The 13,105-nt window shown below is 42.2% G+C and overlaps 1 protein-coding gene across 2 annotated transcripts in view; it reads left to right on the forward strand.

Annotated features, from left to right (window-relative positions):
- The first annotated feature begins 2,004 nt into the window (after nt 1–2,004).
- The window catches only part of MST1 (macrophage stimulating 1), a 31,255-nt gene continuing 20,154 nt past the window's right edge, over nt 2,005–13,105 (forward strand). For both annotated transcript variants that reach the window (XM_060765765.2, XM_060765766.2), the window contains exons 1-7: nt 2,005–2,526; nt 3,967–4,099; nt 5,431–5,543; nt 8,163–8,277; nt 8,572–8,708; nt 10,766–10,886; nt 12,188–12,306. In XM_060765765.2, the coding sequence (XP_060621748.2) occupies nt 2,472–2,526; nt 3,967–4,099; nt 5,431–5,543; nt 8,163–8,277; nt 8,572–8,708; nt 10,766–10,886; nt 12,188–12,306 (793 nt within the window). In that variant the 5' untranslated portion in view covers nt 2,005–2,471. The remainder of the gene's footprint in view (nt 2,527–3,966; nt 4,100–5,430; nt 5,544–8,162; nt 8,278–8,571; nt 8,709–10,765; nt 10,887–12,187; nt 12,307–13,105) is intronic.

The following is a 13,105-nucleotide window of genomic DNA, read 5'->3' on the forward strand; positions in this document are numbered from 1 at the left end:
GCAGGGTAATACTTTTCTGGAACCCACCTTTCCACTCCAATTTTAAGGGCATATGTGAGCTTGCCTTGCTTTTTATCAGGTCTTCTAACCAGCACACTTTATCTCCCAGCTTCCTGAGAAAAAAAGTTTCATCTACATGTGGAGAAGAATGAAGTGATAAGAGTAAAGGGAAGAAGTGTGGGAAAACTTCCAAAAATAGAACATGGCGTTATCAGGTGGTTGTCAGCTATGATAGCCTTGTCAGCTATGCCTGATTGATTCAGTGGCACCACAAAGGTTGATATCACCCAGCATGGTAAATCACAGTGTCACTCCTATGGACATCCTTCTGTACCAGATCACAACATTGTAGCTAAACTACTAGAATCTTTAATTATCTATGCCCTCTATTATCCAAACTCCTGAGACTGCATGTGTGTGAGAGCACATGCACAGACACGCAGGGAATGCAGCAGGAGCAGCAGCAAAGGACAGCCAGAAAGTAAAAAACATAGGGTTAGTCCAGTGGTTCCCAACCTGAGGTCCCCAGATGTTTTTGGCCTTCAACTCCCAGAAATCCTAACTAACTAAACTGGCTGGGATTTCTGGGAGTTGAGAACCACTGGTAGCCTATTCAGTTGCAGGAAATGTGCCTCTGAGCAATCAAAAGGGAAAATCAAGCGCCTATTTCCCTTCACAAATCAAAGCATGCCACACAAAAGCATGTGCTTTGGCATACAGCAGGAAAAACACAAGAGGATATTGCTGGAGTCAAAAGTCCTATATATATATATACACACACACACACACACACACACACACACACACACACAGACTAAAGAAAAGAAGGGGATGCCAAAGGCTATTCTGTGAACGGTAAACACTTCTGTGTCAATGTGTGGGAAAGTAGGAGAAGAGAGGGGAGCATCAAGAAAAAGGGACAGGAGCAAGTTAAATTGCTGTAAAGAGAGTGGAAGTACAGAGCTCTCCTCCAGTCTTCAGTCACCCTGCGGAGCAATGACTGTTCATGACCTGGCTGCTTTCTCTCCCTCTTTCCCATTTCCATCCTAACCCTCACAGTTAGTGTCACCCTCTGACCTCCAAAATGATGCCACTGGTCGTTCTCCAACCTCATCATGAATTGAAGTTTCATGGTGGCAATCCTGTCCACAGTTACAGGAAAGTTAATTCTTTTGAAACAGTAGATTCTGGTTTTCAACCATAGGGCTATACTAGGGAATGAATGCGAATGAACTAAGTGGAATGTCAAGTGAATATGCTTGGTAGGGATATCTTGTTAAGCGGTATCCTGACTTGAACTACTGTTCAACAGGAAGAAGGTCAACAGGTCACATTCCCATGACTGTTTGGGGGAAATTACACCTGTTGAATTTCCACATGCAAATAGGAAACAGTGATTAAGTCTACATCTTGTTCAAGTTAACCTTATTTGTGAAGTGTATGAGGAAACTGACTCATAGAACTGTGACTTCTTTGGGTATCCGCCTCCTGAAGCAATGTATTCTGCAAGACTGATATGGGCCGTTGGGGATAGGGTGGTTTAGAGGTATCTCATTTCTAGGGTCACCATAAGCAGAAGTTGATTTCATTGCAATTAAGAATAACAAATAATCCTAGGATTGTCATACTGTGGGATCACCAACAGTATTTTCTGAGAAGAAGCATGGTTGCCCTTGATTTTAAGCAGCAGGCAGCCAACTGCAGGACTTGCTTTTCCCCAGTCATTCCACAGCTCTGCATTTCCCTGTAAAACTTCCTTTTCCAGCCATAAAATCATTCAGAAAATCTGTTTATCTTCTGCTCTTTATGGATCTGTTGAAGTGGACTCTAATCTATAAAAGTATGTACCACAAATCTAGTCATCTTTAACAGTGCTGCAAGAAGTTTTCCCCCTTGCTTTTTGCTCTTCTTCAGGTCGCCCTTCTGTCCAGTCTGGGGAGCCTGTGACTGCAGCAGCAAAGAGAGTCCTGTTTACTGTCTTGACGGGATCTGGCATGGCAGCTTGGGCTGGATTTTTTTCCTCACTCGCAGCTGTCATACCACTTACAGGAAAGGGGAAGGCACTTGATCTGAGGCCAGTTTGAACTGCTGCAGAGCAATTTCCTAACCTGACTTTGCATTATATTGATTTTTTATGTTTGCTTGTTGGTGTTTTCATGTTAATTGAAGCTACAGGAAAAGCCCAGTGAACTGGCAGAGGGAAGATACGGGGGAAGAAAAGAGAGGTACCACATTTTGGGTGATTACCTGTAATAGGTCAGGAGCAATTGTATCGCATACACTCTGGAATTCGCTCTGTCTCCTTTCTCCATGGAATTACTGATGACACATGAGAGTCCTTGGTAAATATTTGGTCAGCAGGATCAGGGGGGCTCTGAGTGTTGCTTCCCGATAGGATATTCCTGTGTGTACAACTCTGCTGATAGCTTTGCCTCACCAAGCTGAGAAGGCCGGTTCTGTCGGAAAGAGTCATGAAGTCCCCAGCTGCCCTGTTTCTCCTCATGGGACTCTGGACCTTCAGTGCAGGTGAGAACTCTTTATTTTTCCTCAGGTTGCTTTCCCCCCACTTTCTATTCCTCCTTCCCAAAGCCTTGGTGCAACTCTTACATTCTGGGCTTCCAGTTACGGATTATGTTGGGGAGAAAATACATTGGATGGGAGACATAGAAGAGGGCCTTCTCTGTCATGGTACCCCCTTGTGGAACATCCTCCTCTTTGAGGCCTTATCGATGCCCATGCTGGTGATGTTCATGTGCCAAGTAAAAAAAAAGGCTTTTAATCAAACTATTTGTGGTTATGTTAGTTTTGCCCAAGTGCTTTGTTTTCAGTTGCTTGATTGTTCCCCGTGCTTTTTGACCAAAGAAAATATATACTTTATTTGATATTGCTGAAACTGATTTTACCATATGTTGCCCTGACATCCTATTACACAGGGTAGAATATTACTACTGTATTGAAATAAATCAGCTGTGCTAGGAGTCTCTTTTTTTCTTGCTCTGTCACTATTTCTGTTTGGAGAAGACTTCTCCATCGAGCTCCCTTGGACAGAAGGAGCCTAGACGTCCAAAGCAAACTCCTATCATTAAACTGACTGATGAAGCTTCCTTATGCTTTGATTTTGGCATGTCACAAAAAGGTTAGAGTAAATTGTTGTTGCTGTTGCTGTTGCTATTATTATTATTTAGTGCTGGGTAAGGGAGAAAAAATGTGTGTCATTTTTCCCTAAGGTAACAAAATAACATGGTCTGCCTTGGTTTTTTATACATACTTTGCTTTGGGTTAATAGGCGCCGTTTGCTTTTCTGCCTCAGGCAGTCAAATGTCTTAGAATGGCTATGGATTCTGGCTGTTATAATCCAAATAACATCTTTCCCAAAACTCTGGTTTTTTTCTTCTCAGGGAATAACTATGTGGATTGTTATGACGTTGACTACACAGTCTATACCACTGGAGGAAATGCTGATCTTTCCTCAGTGTCTTCAGCCACCTTATTGTGCTTTGAGAGAGATGCCTTTAATGTGTTCCATGTGGCTGATTAAGCTTTAGTTTTCCCTTGTGTATAATTGATTAGAGATGCCAATTCAGTATGTCTAAAGTCTTCAAAATTATTTATATTTGACCTGCCATCTGCCCATGCTACTGTTATAGAAACCTGAGAGGTTTCCATTCATATACACCTTCACACCAAGCCTGAGCTAGCACAGTATTGTCTACAATGGCTGGTCCCAGGGTAGAAGATTTTAATCTTTTCGAGACCTGTTTGTAATTAAAGCTGGTCTCTTTTGCCTGCAAACCTGTAGCCCTGTCCCTGATTTCCTTGGCATCTCAAAATCACTTATTTCTCACAACCCAAAAGTTCAGAACTATTGTACAGTTCTTTTGACTGTGGCCTATCTAGGCTGGAACTGGCTGGCTTCTGGGTTCTTTTCAGGGCATTAAAATGACTTACATGTTTATGTCTTTTCAGGCCAGCGTTCTCCGCTGAATGGCTTCCAGAGGCTGAAAGCGACACAGTTGGTATATCTCTCCCACCAGAGAGAGGAACTGTCCATGGGGGTAGAGGAGTGTGCCCGGCAATGTGCCACTCTACTTGACTGCAGGTAAAGGTGGGGAACAGGGTGCAAGCCAGGGTTTCTCTCCACTACTTCTGCACAGAAATACTGAGAATGGTTTCTGGTCCAGTTATTTTTTCAGGTCTTGGAAATGCCCACAACCAGCATACCATTGTCACTAGAAATCTTGTACTTTACCTGTGGCTTCTTCCAGTGCCACCCACCTGCTCCTCTCATTTGCTTCCTAATTATTGGTACTACATCTCTTTGCTCAGCCACAGCTTTTTCTCCCTCATTTGGTCCCCATTCTGGCTCTCTCTTGCAGCAAGAGCAGACCAGCTAAAGATCACAAGTACTGTACTTTGCAATATCAAATTTTGCATCATAATTGTCTTTGAAATTCATCAGTTTTACAATGAGTGTCAAAAAACCAATTACCAAATAAGAATAGTAACAGAAAGGAAAAGATATATGCAACCCATTTGGTTCCTGGGCCACCTCATGTATCACCAGACCCCAGCAAAGGGTACAAGCTTCTCCCTTTTCCTCATCAGCCCTGTTCCTATTTCCCAGCACTGCCCATTAAAAGTCTAGCTGCACACAGGGAATAACCAACCTCTCCTCTTGTGTTCTAATAAGATGGTAGATCTGATAGGCAGATCAAGTCTAAGACAGAATGATGATCCTTGCCCAAGAAAGCCTATGAAATTTATTATGATTTGATAGGCAAGTTGGTAGGCAATTTGATGGCACACAAACACAAATACATTAGTTTCATTGAACTAATCAAAACTAATTTTTGAGCAGACATGTGTGTATTCCATTCAGAGATGAGCTAAAAACCAGGGAATTCAAATCTTCCATGCATGCTGTTTTCTCACATTTCCACCTATATCCAAACTGTGCTACATATTTATTTATTTATTTATTTATATATTTTTTTTGGGGGGGGGGAGGGGTAATTGACTATATTTGCCAGCATGGTGAGGATAATGGTAGTGCCTTGTTGCAAGTCTCATTGAATTGGCTCCTAGAGCTGCTGAATTATCTGAAATTGGCCTCCAACAAAGCATAAACTCACAATGTGGTCTTCTAATTGCATAAGTTGCATCATGCACCCCCAGCTACTGTTGGACCACAGCTCCCATTAGCCCTAATCCAAGGAAAGGGATGCTGGGAGTTACAGTCCTGCAACAGCTCTCTAGACTGCATGATTCCATTCTTGCTCTTTCATCTTCAGCCCCCTCTTTGTCATATGAAAATCATGGAAGGATTATTTCATGTGTGTGTGTAGTGAATATTGTTTCTGACCTGGAAGAGAAGAAGTGCTTGTAGGCCTGTTATGAGCAAGACTGATGGATGGGTGTGTTTCCTCCCAGAGCCTTTCATTACAACTGGCAAAGTAGTGGATGCCAGCTGCTGCCTTTGACCCAGCATTCACCGCAGACCCAGCTTCAGAGAAATGTCCACTATGACCTCTACCAGAAGAAAGGTAAGATGGATGTAGGCAGGAGAAACAAAGCAGTACATGTAAGAGTGGGAAATACAAGTAAATGCAAACTAATGACTCCTCTGACATGGTGGGATGAGGTCCTAATCTCATTTCATTGCTGCCAGCTCCTTGGAAAATTAAGTGGCTGGTTTCCTCCACTTCATGAGAAGAGACACATAGGACTGACCCTGTCGACTAACCTTGCCATTTCTGCTTTCTAGTGATCAACCAGGGCTTCCATAGGATCTCCTGCCAAAGCATCAGGAATCTCTCCATATGCCATCAGGAATCCATATGGATCCATAAGCCTTCTGGGCAGATCATCTTTAATGGGTCCTCCTCTCCTGCAGAGTCCTAACAAGTCTAAACCCGACCAAGAAGTGATTGGTCCATCACAATGGAAGGGTAGAAAATGTTCCATTCCCAGATTACCTTCATCACATTCTGCACAGAAAGTAAGATTCATAGTGTGTCCACCAGGATGAGTAGGGCAGATGCCGTGACTACTTACAGTGTTATGGCAGACATTAAGTCCTGGGCCACTCCTGGCAGGCCAGCCTCAGCATTGATAATGAAATCTCTAGCATCTCAAGGCATGTGGACCCAACACCACTCTCAAGACTATCTCAGCCAGCTCAAGAAAGGAGGCTGTAGAGCAGCGGGATGGGCGGTATTCCCAACCAAATCCCTAGCTTGTCCTAGCTACCCCCTTTAAATAAGCACTCAGAGTGTAGAGTGAGCAACAGGGTACCTGGTCAAGAGGATAAAATCATAGAATAATAGAGTTAAAAGAGACTGCATGGGCCATCTAGTCAAATCCCCTGCTATGCAGGAAAAGCACAAGCAAAATATTCCCCACAGATGGTCATCCAGTCTCTGTTGAAAAGCTTCCAAGGAAAGAGCTTTCATCACACTACTGAAACCTTATCTGTATGGCTCTCTAAAATAATTTCAGAAAGAACAGAAACAAAATCTGGCACTTTAGGATCTTTTAAATCAGTTTGGATGCATCCATTGTTTTCTTTTGTCCTAATTTTTGGTGGTGTGTTTGTGGTCAACCTAATTCTCCCCACACCCTCTACAGTTGGAGTCAAGCCTCCAAGGTATTTATGCCAACAATGAATCCACTGCTCTTTATCAGAGCTCCCGAGCTCCCTGAATTTCCTCACATGTTTTTAGCCTTCTAGCTCAAAGCTGTCTCTTGTCTCAACCTTCATAACTTTTCTTGTTATCTCTTCCTCACACACGTAGTTCTGTCTCACGTCAACTTTGGGTAGAGGAGAGATATGCTCCCTATCCCAATTAGTTCACTTAAGAAAGAGGCCTGCTGTTTCCTGGCTATTGAGTCAACATCACTGCCCTGATCTAGGCCATCAGCCAGCAATCTTCCTAACATAAGAAAGGTATGACAGTGACAGGATGGGCTGGCTGGAACAATCTGACTGTGGAAAATATATTATGCAACTGATGACATGAATTGTATTATTTAAAAACATCTGTAGTTATACATCTGTTAGTCTGGAAAATGCCACATGATTTTAAAAATGTTTGCTGAGTGCCAAGCTGTGAAGGGATCCCAAACAAATATAATTAAAAAAATATGTACATATGAGTGTAGGGATTGGTTCTTAGCAGCCATGTATTGTTGTTATGTGCCTTCAAGTCATTTCCAACTTACGGTGAACTCATTACAGCAAGATTCACTCAGTGGAGATTTGTCTTCTGACTTGAGAGGACTCCTGTCCCTTTTAACAGTTGTGTAGAAGAGAGAATATCAGCAGAGGTTCCTGACCTTCTGCTTGTCACACCTGACAAGCAGCATCTTCTGGAATTTCCTTCTCTACAAAGCTAAAAGTACAAAAGCCCAATGTTTTCCAGCTGGCAGTCCTAATTGCATCCTACAGTGACCAATTTTTCCATGTGATACATGAAAAATCTCTTATGGTATACAGTTACAGAGGCAGTGTGGTGTAGTGGTCTGTGTGTTGTTCTATGACTCTAGAGACTACAGCTTGATTCCCCACTCAACCATGGAAACCAACTCGGTGATCTTAGGTTACTATTCTCCCCAGAAAGCCCACGATAGCTTTGTCTCTGAGTCGCCACAAGTCGGGCATGATTTGAATATTCACAACAATAAGCTGTGGTGTGCATGGAAGTCAGGATGACAGACCTTTTGTCTTGGAAGGAAAGATTCCCCTAGTTTTCTGTCCTTCACACACAACTCTGAGATGGTAGAGATCGTTTGAGCAAGAGGGAGCTCAAACAGGTACTGAGATTATTAAAAATTTATCTCCCTCTCTTTGCTGTGGGAGAGAGCAAGTTATCTTTGAAGTGGGACCTTCTCCAGTATGATTTGTAAATAATCGGTTTTTCAGTGATAGTCCATTATTTTCAAGATGTAAAAATGCATTGGAAGATCCGCTTGAATTAGAAATGTAAAGAGATAGTCACATAGTCCTTTATTTGTCTCTTGATCTCAAACTGGGAAACCCACCATTCAATGTCACCCTGGAATCCATCTAAGTACAGTCAGTCATATTGGATTACTGCCCTCAACTGTCTACTCCTGTATCTTCTTCTATGAGTCTTGCCAGGAATGGTGTCTTTCTTCCACAGGTTATGTAAGGAATTGCATCATGGGAGATGGGAGAGATTATCGAGGGACCCAGTCGGTGACCGAAAAGGGAAAGACCTGTCAAGCGTGGCGGCTGAAGTTTCCTCATGATCATCGGTAAATCACCCTGTGCCCTTTTTGAAAGATTTTGTGTACATCTCTGAAACATTTTGAAGTTTCTCATGACAGTAGCACTTTTTCTCCAAAAACAGGATACATTTCTAGACGTGATTTCCACCAAGGTGAAATAAGTATGCCGATTTTCTTCATTTGTAGAATTAGTTGAATTTTCAGAATTTGAAGTTTCTGGTCAAATAACTCAAGGGCAGACTGATCACTAGTTTGTTCATTTCAGTTGAGGCATTTAGTAGCGACTGCCAATATTCTCCTCCTCTCTCTCTGTTGCACAAGGTTTCCTATCTTACCACACAATGGACTGGAAGAAAATTACTGCAGGAATCCAGATCAAGATAAGCGTGGTCCCTGGTGCTACACAACTGACCCTGCTGTCCGGCATCAAAGCTGTGGCATCAAGAAATGTGAAAATGGTGTGTAGGTTGAATTTGAGAGAGACCTCCAGGGCCACGCATGTTTCATTAGACTGCATGTCTCTCTGATATAGCACAATCTAAGTGTCCACAAAGTCACCGTTATCAGCATTTGTCTATTTGCAATGTTGATGTACAGAGGAATGGGAATCATGTAGCCCTCCCAATGCTCTTGAACTTCCATCTTCCAATAGACTTAGAATTATAGAATTTGAAGAGATCTCATGGGCCATTCAGTCCAACCCACTGGCAAGAAGTAGGAAAATTGCATTCAAAGCACTCCTGACAGATGGCTACCCAGCCTCTGTTTAAAAGCCTCCAAAGAAGGAGCCTCCACCACACTCCGGGGCAGAGAGTTCCACTGCTGAACAGCTCTCACAGCTCTTCACTCCCTGTTATGACTTAGTCAACATAACAGGGAGTGAAGCATACTAGGACGTATCCTGTCCTCCAATGTAAATGTGCGGTTTTAATTCCATGGCAAGATCTAAAACGTAATCTGAGGCAGTGATATTTTTATGTCCAGTACTCTAACACTTTTGAAATCTGTTGTGTTCTAATAGCTTTAAAAACAAACAAACAATGAAGTCTTCAAATCAACAGACTCCTCGCCCAAATTATTTTCAGTTGGAGTGAGTTTCTTGAATGACAGCTCTCACCGTCCCGTATCCCCTTGATATGCTGGCTAGGGCTGATAGGAAGTGTAGTGTAACAATGTCTAGAAGGCCACACATTCATCACTGTTTTAAATTAAGTCCATTAACTAGATAGGAATGGACTGAATATCTGACATTTTTCCAGCTAGGATTGTTGAAGAAAAATAGCACCCAGAAAGTTCCCTTAGACTTATGGGAATCCCCCCTTCCCCCCCCCAAAAAAAAACCTCAAGAAAGATTGCACACTTTATGAAATGTGCAGTTTGAGAATGTACAAAGCTCTGCAAGTAAAAAAACTAACATTGTTTTTTGCTATTTGGGAAAACTATATTAAAGGCTTTGTGTATTTATTTTTTTTTGGTACAACTTTAAAAATGTAAAAGATTGAAAAGTATGCAACATTCCATTTTGTGCTTTTTTCCTCCATCTTGTTTGGAAAGCTGTGTAGTTTTTGAAGCTTCCAGGAGGGCTTGTTCTGTAACATAGAAATGACTGGTTATAATTGTGCAAACAGTTATTTTAAACTTGGTTTTCTGCTTATATATCTCCTCCTTCAAAATTAGTCTGACTAGTTGCAGTGCAGAGATGGGAATATTTGGCCTCCCTAATGTTTTAACATATCACTTTTATCAACTTCACCTTTTATGGTCAAAGCTAAGGGATAGCTTTCAAATCTGCTGTGGGGACAAAACTACCCCATTTCTGCCACAATACATTTATTACAGACTGAAGCAAGATATAGCCAGAATCCATTTGTTTGAATCAATTACTGTGCAAAACACAACAATCAACTTGTATTCAAGCCTAGTTTCTGATATTGTCTGATATCTTTTCCTGGCACCTTGTGTTTACATGTTGCCTTGTATCCTGTTTGGATGAGCTTGGACAGATTGTATATGCTTTTGTCTGATGCGCTTTGATATCTGCATTTGTTGGCTCTTTTGGCTTGTTGTGGAAACAAGGATTAGTGATAAAGCTTCAGTGGAGACACCTTTTCCCTATGATAACTCTCCCAAGAGTGAATCTCCCTTCCTTGAGGTAGATTTTTCTCACTGCCTATTGTCTCACACCCATTCTTAATTATGTGTTGTTTGTAAGTCAGATGCTTGTAACTCAGAGACAGCCTGTATTACTAACTTATCTTGGTTTCTCTACATTCATTATCATTTGAAGTTGACTGTCTGAGCATGCATGTGTATATATACTTCTGTTTCCTGCCATTGTCAGGAGTAGAGCCGCTCTCTGGTGTTGCTGTCTGTTTATGTCTGCTTGGAGATGTCCAGTATTTTCTCACGAGCAGCAGTTTTAAAGATGAGTCCTCTCTTCATCATTATTCCAGACGAAGTGCTAAGTGAGCCTAATTCCACATCTTGCATATTGTTATTTATCTTTCTCTTGCAGCTGTGTGCATGTCATGCAATGGTGAGGACTACCGGGGCTTTGTGGATCAGACGGAGTCTGGCATAGAGTGCCAGCGCTGGGATCTGCAGCATCCACATAGGCATCCGTTCCTTCCAAACAAGTACTAAGCTCCAATTTTTGGGTAACATATTCAGGGGAAGTGGGATGGAGTGGGTGGAAGGACACTGAATATTATAAAGTGATTGGACATTTTTGATTGAGTAGCGTTCTAACAGATATGGCACTCTACGCCAAGCAACCTGGTGGTCCTTTCATACCGGGCAATTATAGCTCTATGATTCCACTTTAATTGACATAGTTCCATCCTATGATATCCTGGAATTTGTCATTTCGGGAATGATGTTTTGAATTATCGGCCAGAGAAAGAGTCCTCACGAGACTACAAACCCCAGGATTCAATAGGACATCTCCATGACCATTTAAGTAGAATCATAGTACCAAAATTGTGTAGAGATTTTGCTGTTGCATTCTTGGATAAGATGTATTTGTAAGTCTGGTCCCTGGCCTTTTCTGACAGTCTCTCATGAATGATACAATTTCTCCTTTCGCAGGTTTCTTCCACACAGCCATATAACCCAGAATATCTGATTTGAATGGGGGTTATCTGAACTCATACTGCAATATAACCCAGTTCAAAGCAGATAATGTGGCATTTTATACAGCTATGTGGAAAGGGCATTAAAATATTCTTTTCCTGCATATCTGGACGTGAAGTGTGTTACTTATCAGTTTTAATTCCTTTGACTTTCAACTTCGTCACACTAGAGAATGAATCCACTTTAAATCTGGTTTCTGTCTCCTGCAGAATTCTGGGATTTGTAATTTAGTGAGGCTGTTAAAGGCTCCTCCCTCAACTACTAACCCCTGAATTCTGCAGGAGGCAGAAACTGAATTTAAAGTTCATTCATTCTCTAGTGCAGTGGTTCTCAACCTGTGGGTCTTCAGGTGTTTTGGCCTACAACTCCCGGAAATCCCAGCCAGTTTACCAGCTGTTGGGATTTCTGGAGGTTGGAGGCCAAAACATCTGGGGACCCACAGGTTGAGAACCACTGTTCTAGTGCGATGAGGTCCTTAAACTGGAGTGGAACATCAGCTAATAATGAATAGGAGTGGCCATCCTGGGGTGGATTGCATTCCCCAGTAAAGGAACTGTGCTAAAATATTTCCTTTTCTATATGGAACACACAGAGAGAGTCAGTTTGATTTCATCCTCAGGAAAGTACAGATAAATGTTGTTCTATAAGTGATTGAAAACACTAATGATGAGAATATAGTTTTAGTCAGACTATGCAAAGTTACCTGGTGACTGGAGGACTCAGGGAATTTTAGTTCAAAAAGTAATTATTCAAGCTCTGGTTTTCATCTGAATATTTCCCCTTTCCTCTTTTCTATTTTTAAAAGATACCCTGAGAAAGACCTTGCTGACAATTACTGCCGCAATCCTGACAGTTCTGAGCGTCCTTGGTGTTACACCACAGACCCTGCCAAAGAGCGGGAATATTGCAGCATTCGGAAGTGCAGTAAGTCCAGTAAATTTGCAAAGGCTGCATGAAACATGTGTTTGTCATGGGTAACAGCAGGCAGAGACAGCATCATGCTGAGGAATGAATTACCAAGGAAGACCCCGCAACGAGGCTGGCTTGTGCCTACTGAGCGTTGATTAGCAGCTTAGGAGTTTATCACATTAGTCAGTCAAATCACAATTACAGCACTTATCACATGGACTCATCTTTGGTTGTTCTGCGGGATGGGGGCCAGGGCAGATGATGGAAGGCATTTCTTTTACAAAAGGAAGTAATTGGTAGATTGGTGAGAGAGGGAAAATGTCATGTGAGACGTCTCAACCTTAGACACTGTTATCCTGCTGTAATTGCGATCTGCCTGCCTCATGTGATGAACTCATAGAAGTTGTGATGGCTCAGCAGTTAAATCAGTTCATTTTTTTCATGTCAGGAGTGATTTGAGAAACTGCAAGTCATTTCTGGTGTGAGAGAATTGGCCGTCTGCAAGCCCAGGGGATGCCCGAATGTTTTGATGTTTTACCATCTTTGTGGGAGACTTCTCTCATGTCCTCACACGAGGAGCTGGAGCTGACAGAGGGAGTTCATTCACACTCTCCCAGATTTGAACCTGTGACCTGTCAGTCTTCAGTCCTGCCGGCATAAGGGTTTAACCCACTGTGCCACAGGGGGCTCCAAATCAGTTTTGAGACCTTGGGTCAGTTTGGATTGTACAAGTGACACAAGGTGGGGATCGAGTGTATAAAATATCACAGGTTGTTTGTAGAATGAAAAGTGGAAAGAGGGTCCACCACCCCTT

This window comes from Anolis sagrei, chromosome 2, assembly GCF_037176765.1.
Source record: "Anolis sagrei isolate rAnoSag1 chromosome 2, rAnoSag1.mat, whole genome shotgun sequence".
Classification (NCBI taxonomy): Eukaryota; Metazoa; Chordata; class Lepidosauria; order Squamata; family Dactyloidae; genus Anolis; species Anolis sagrei.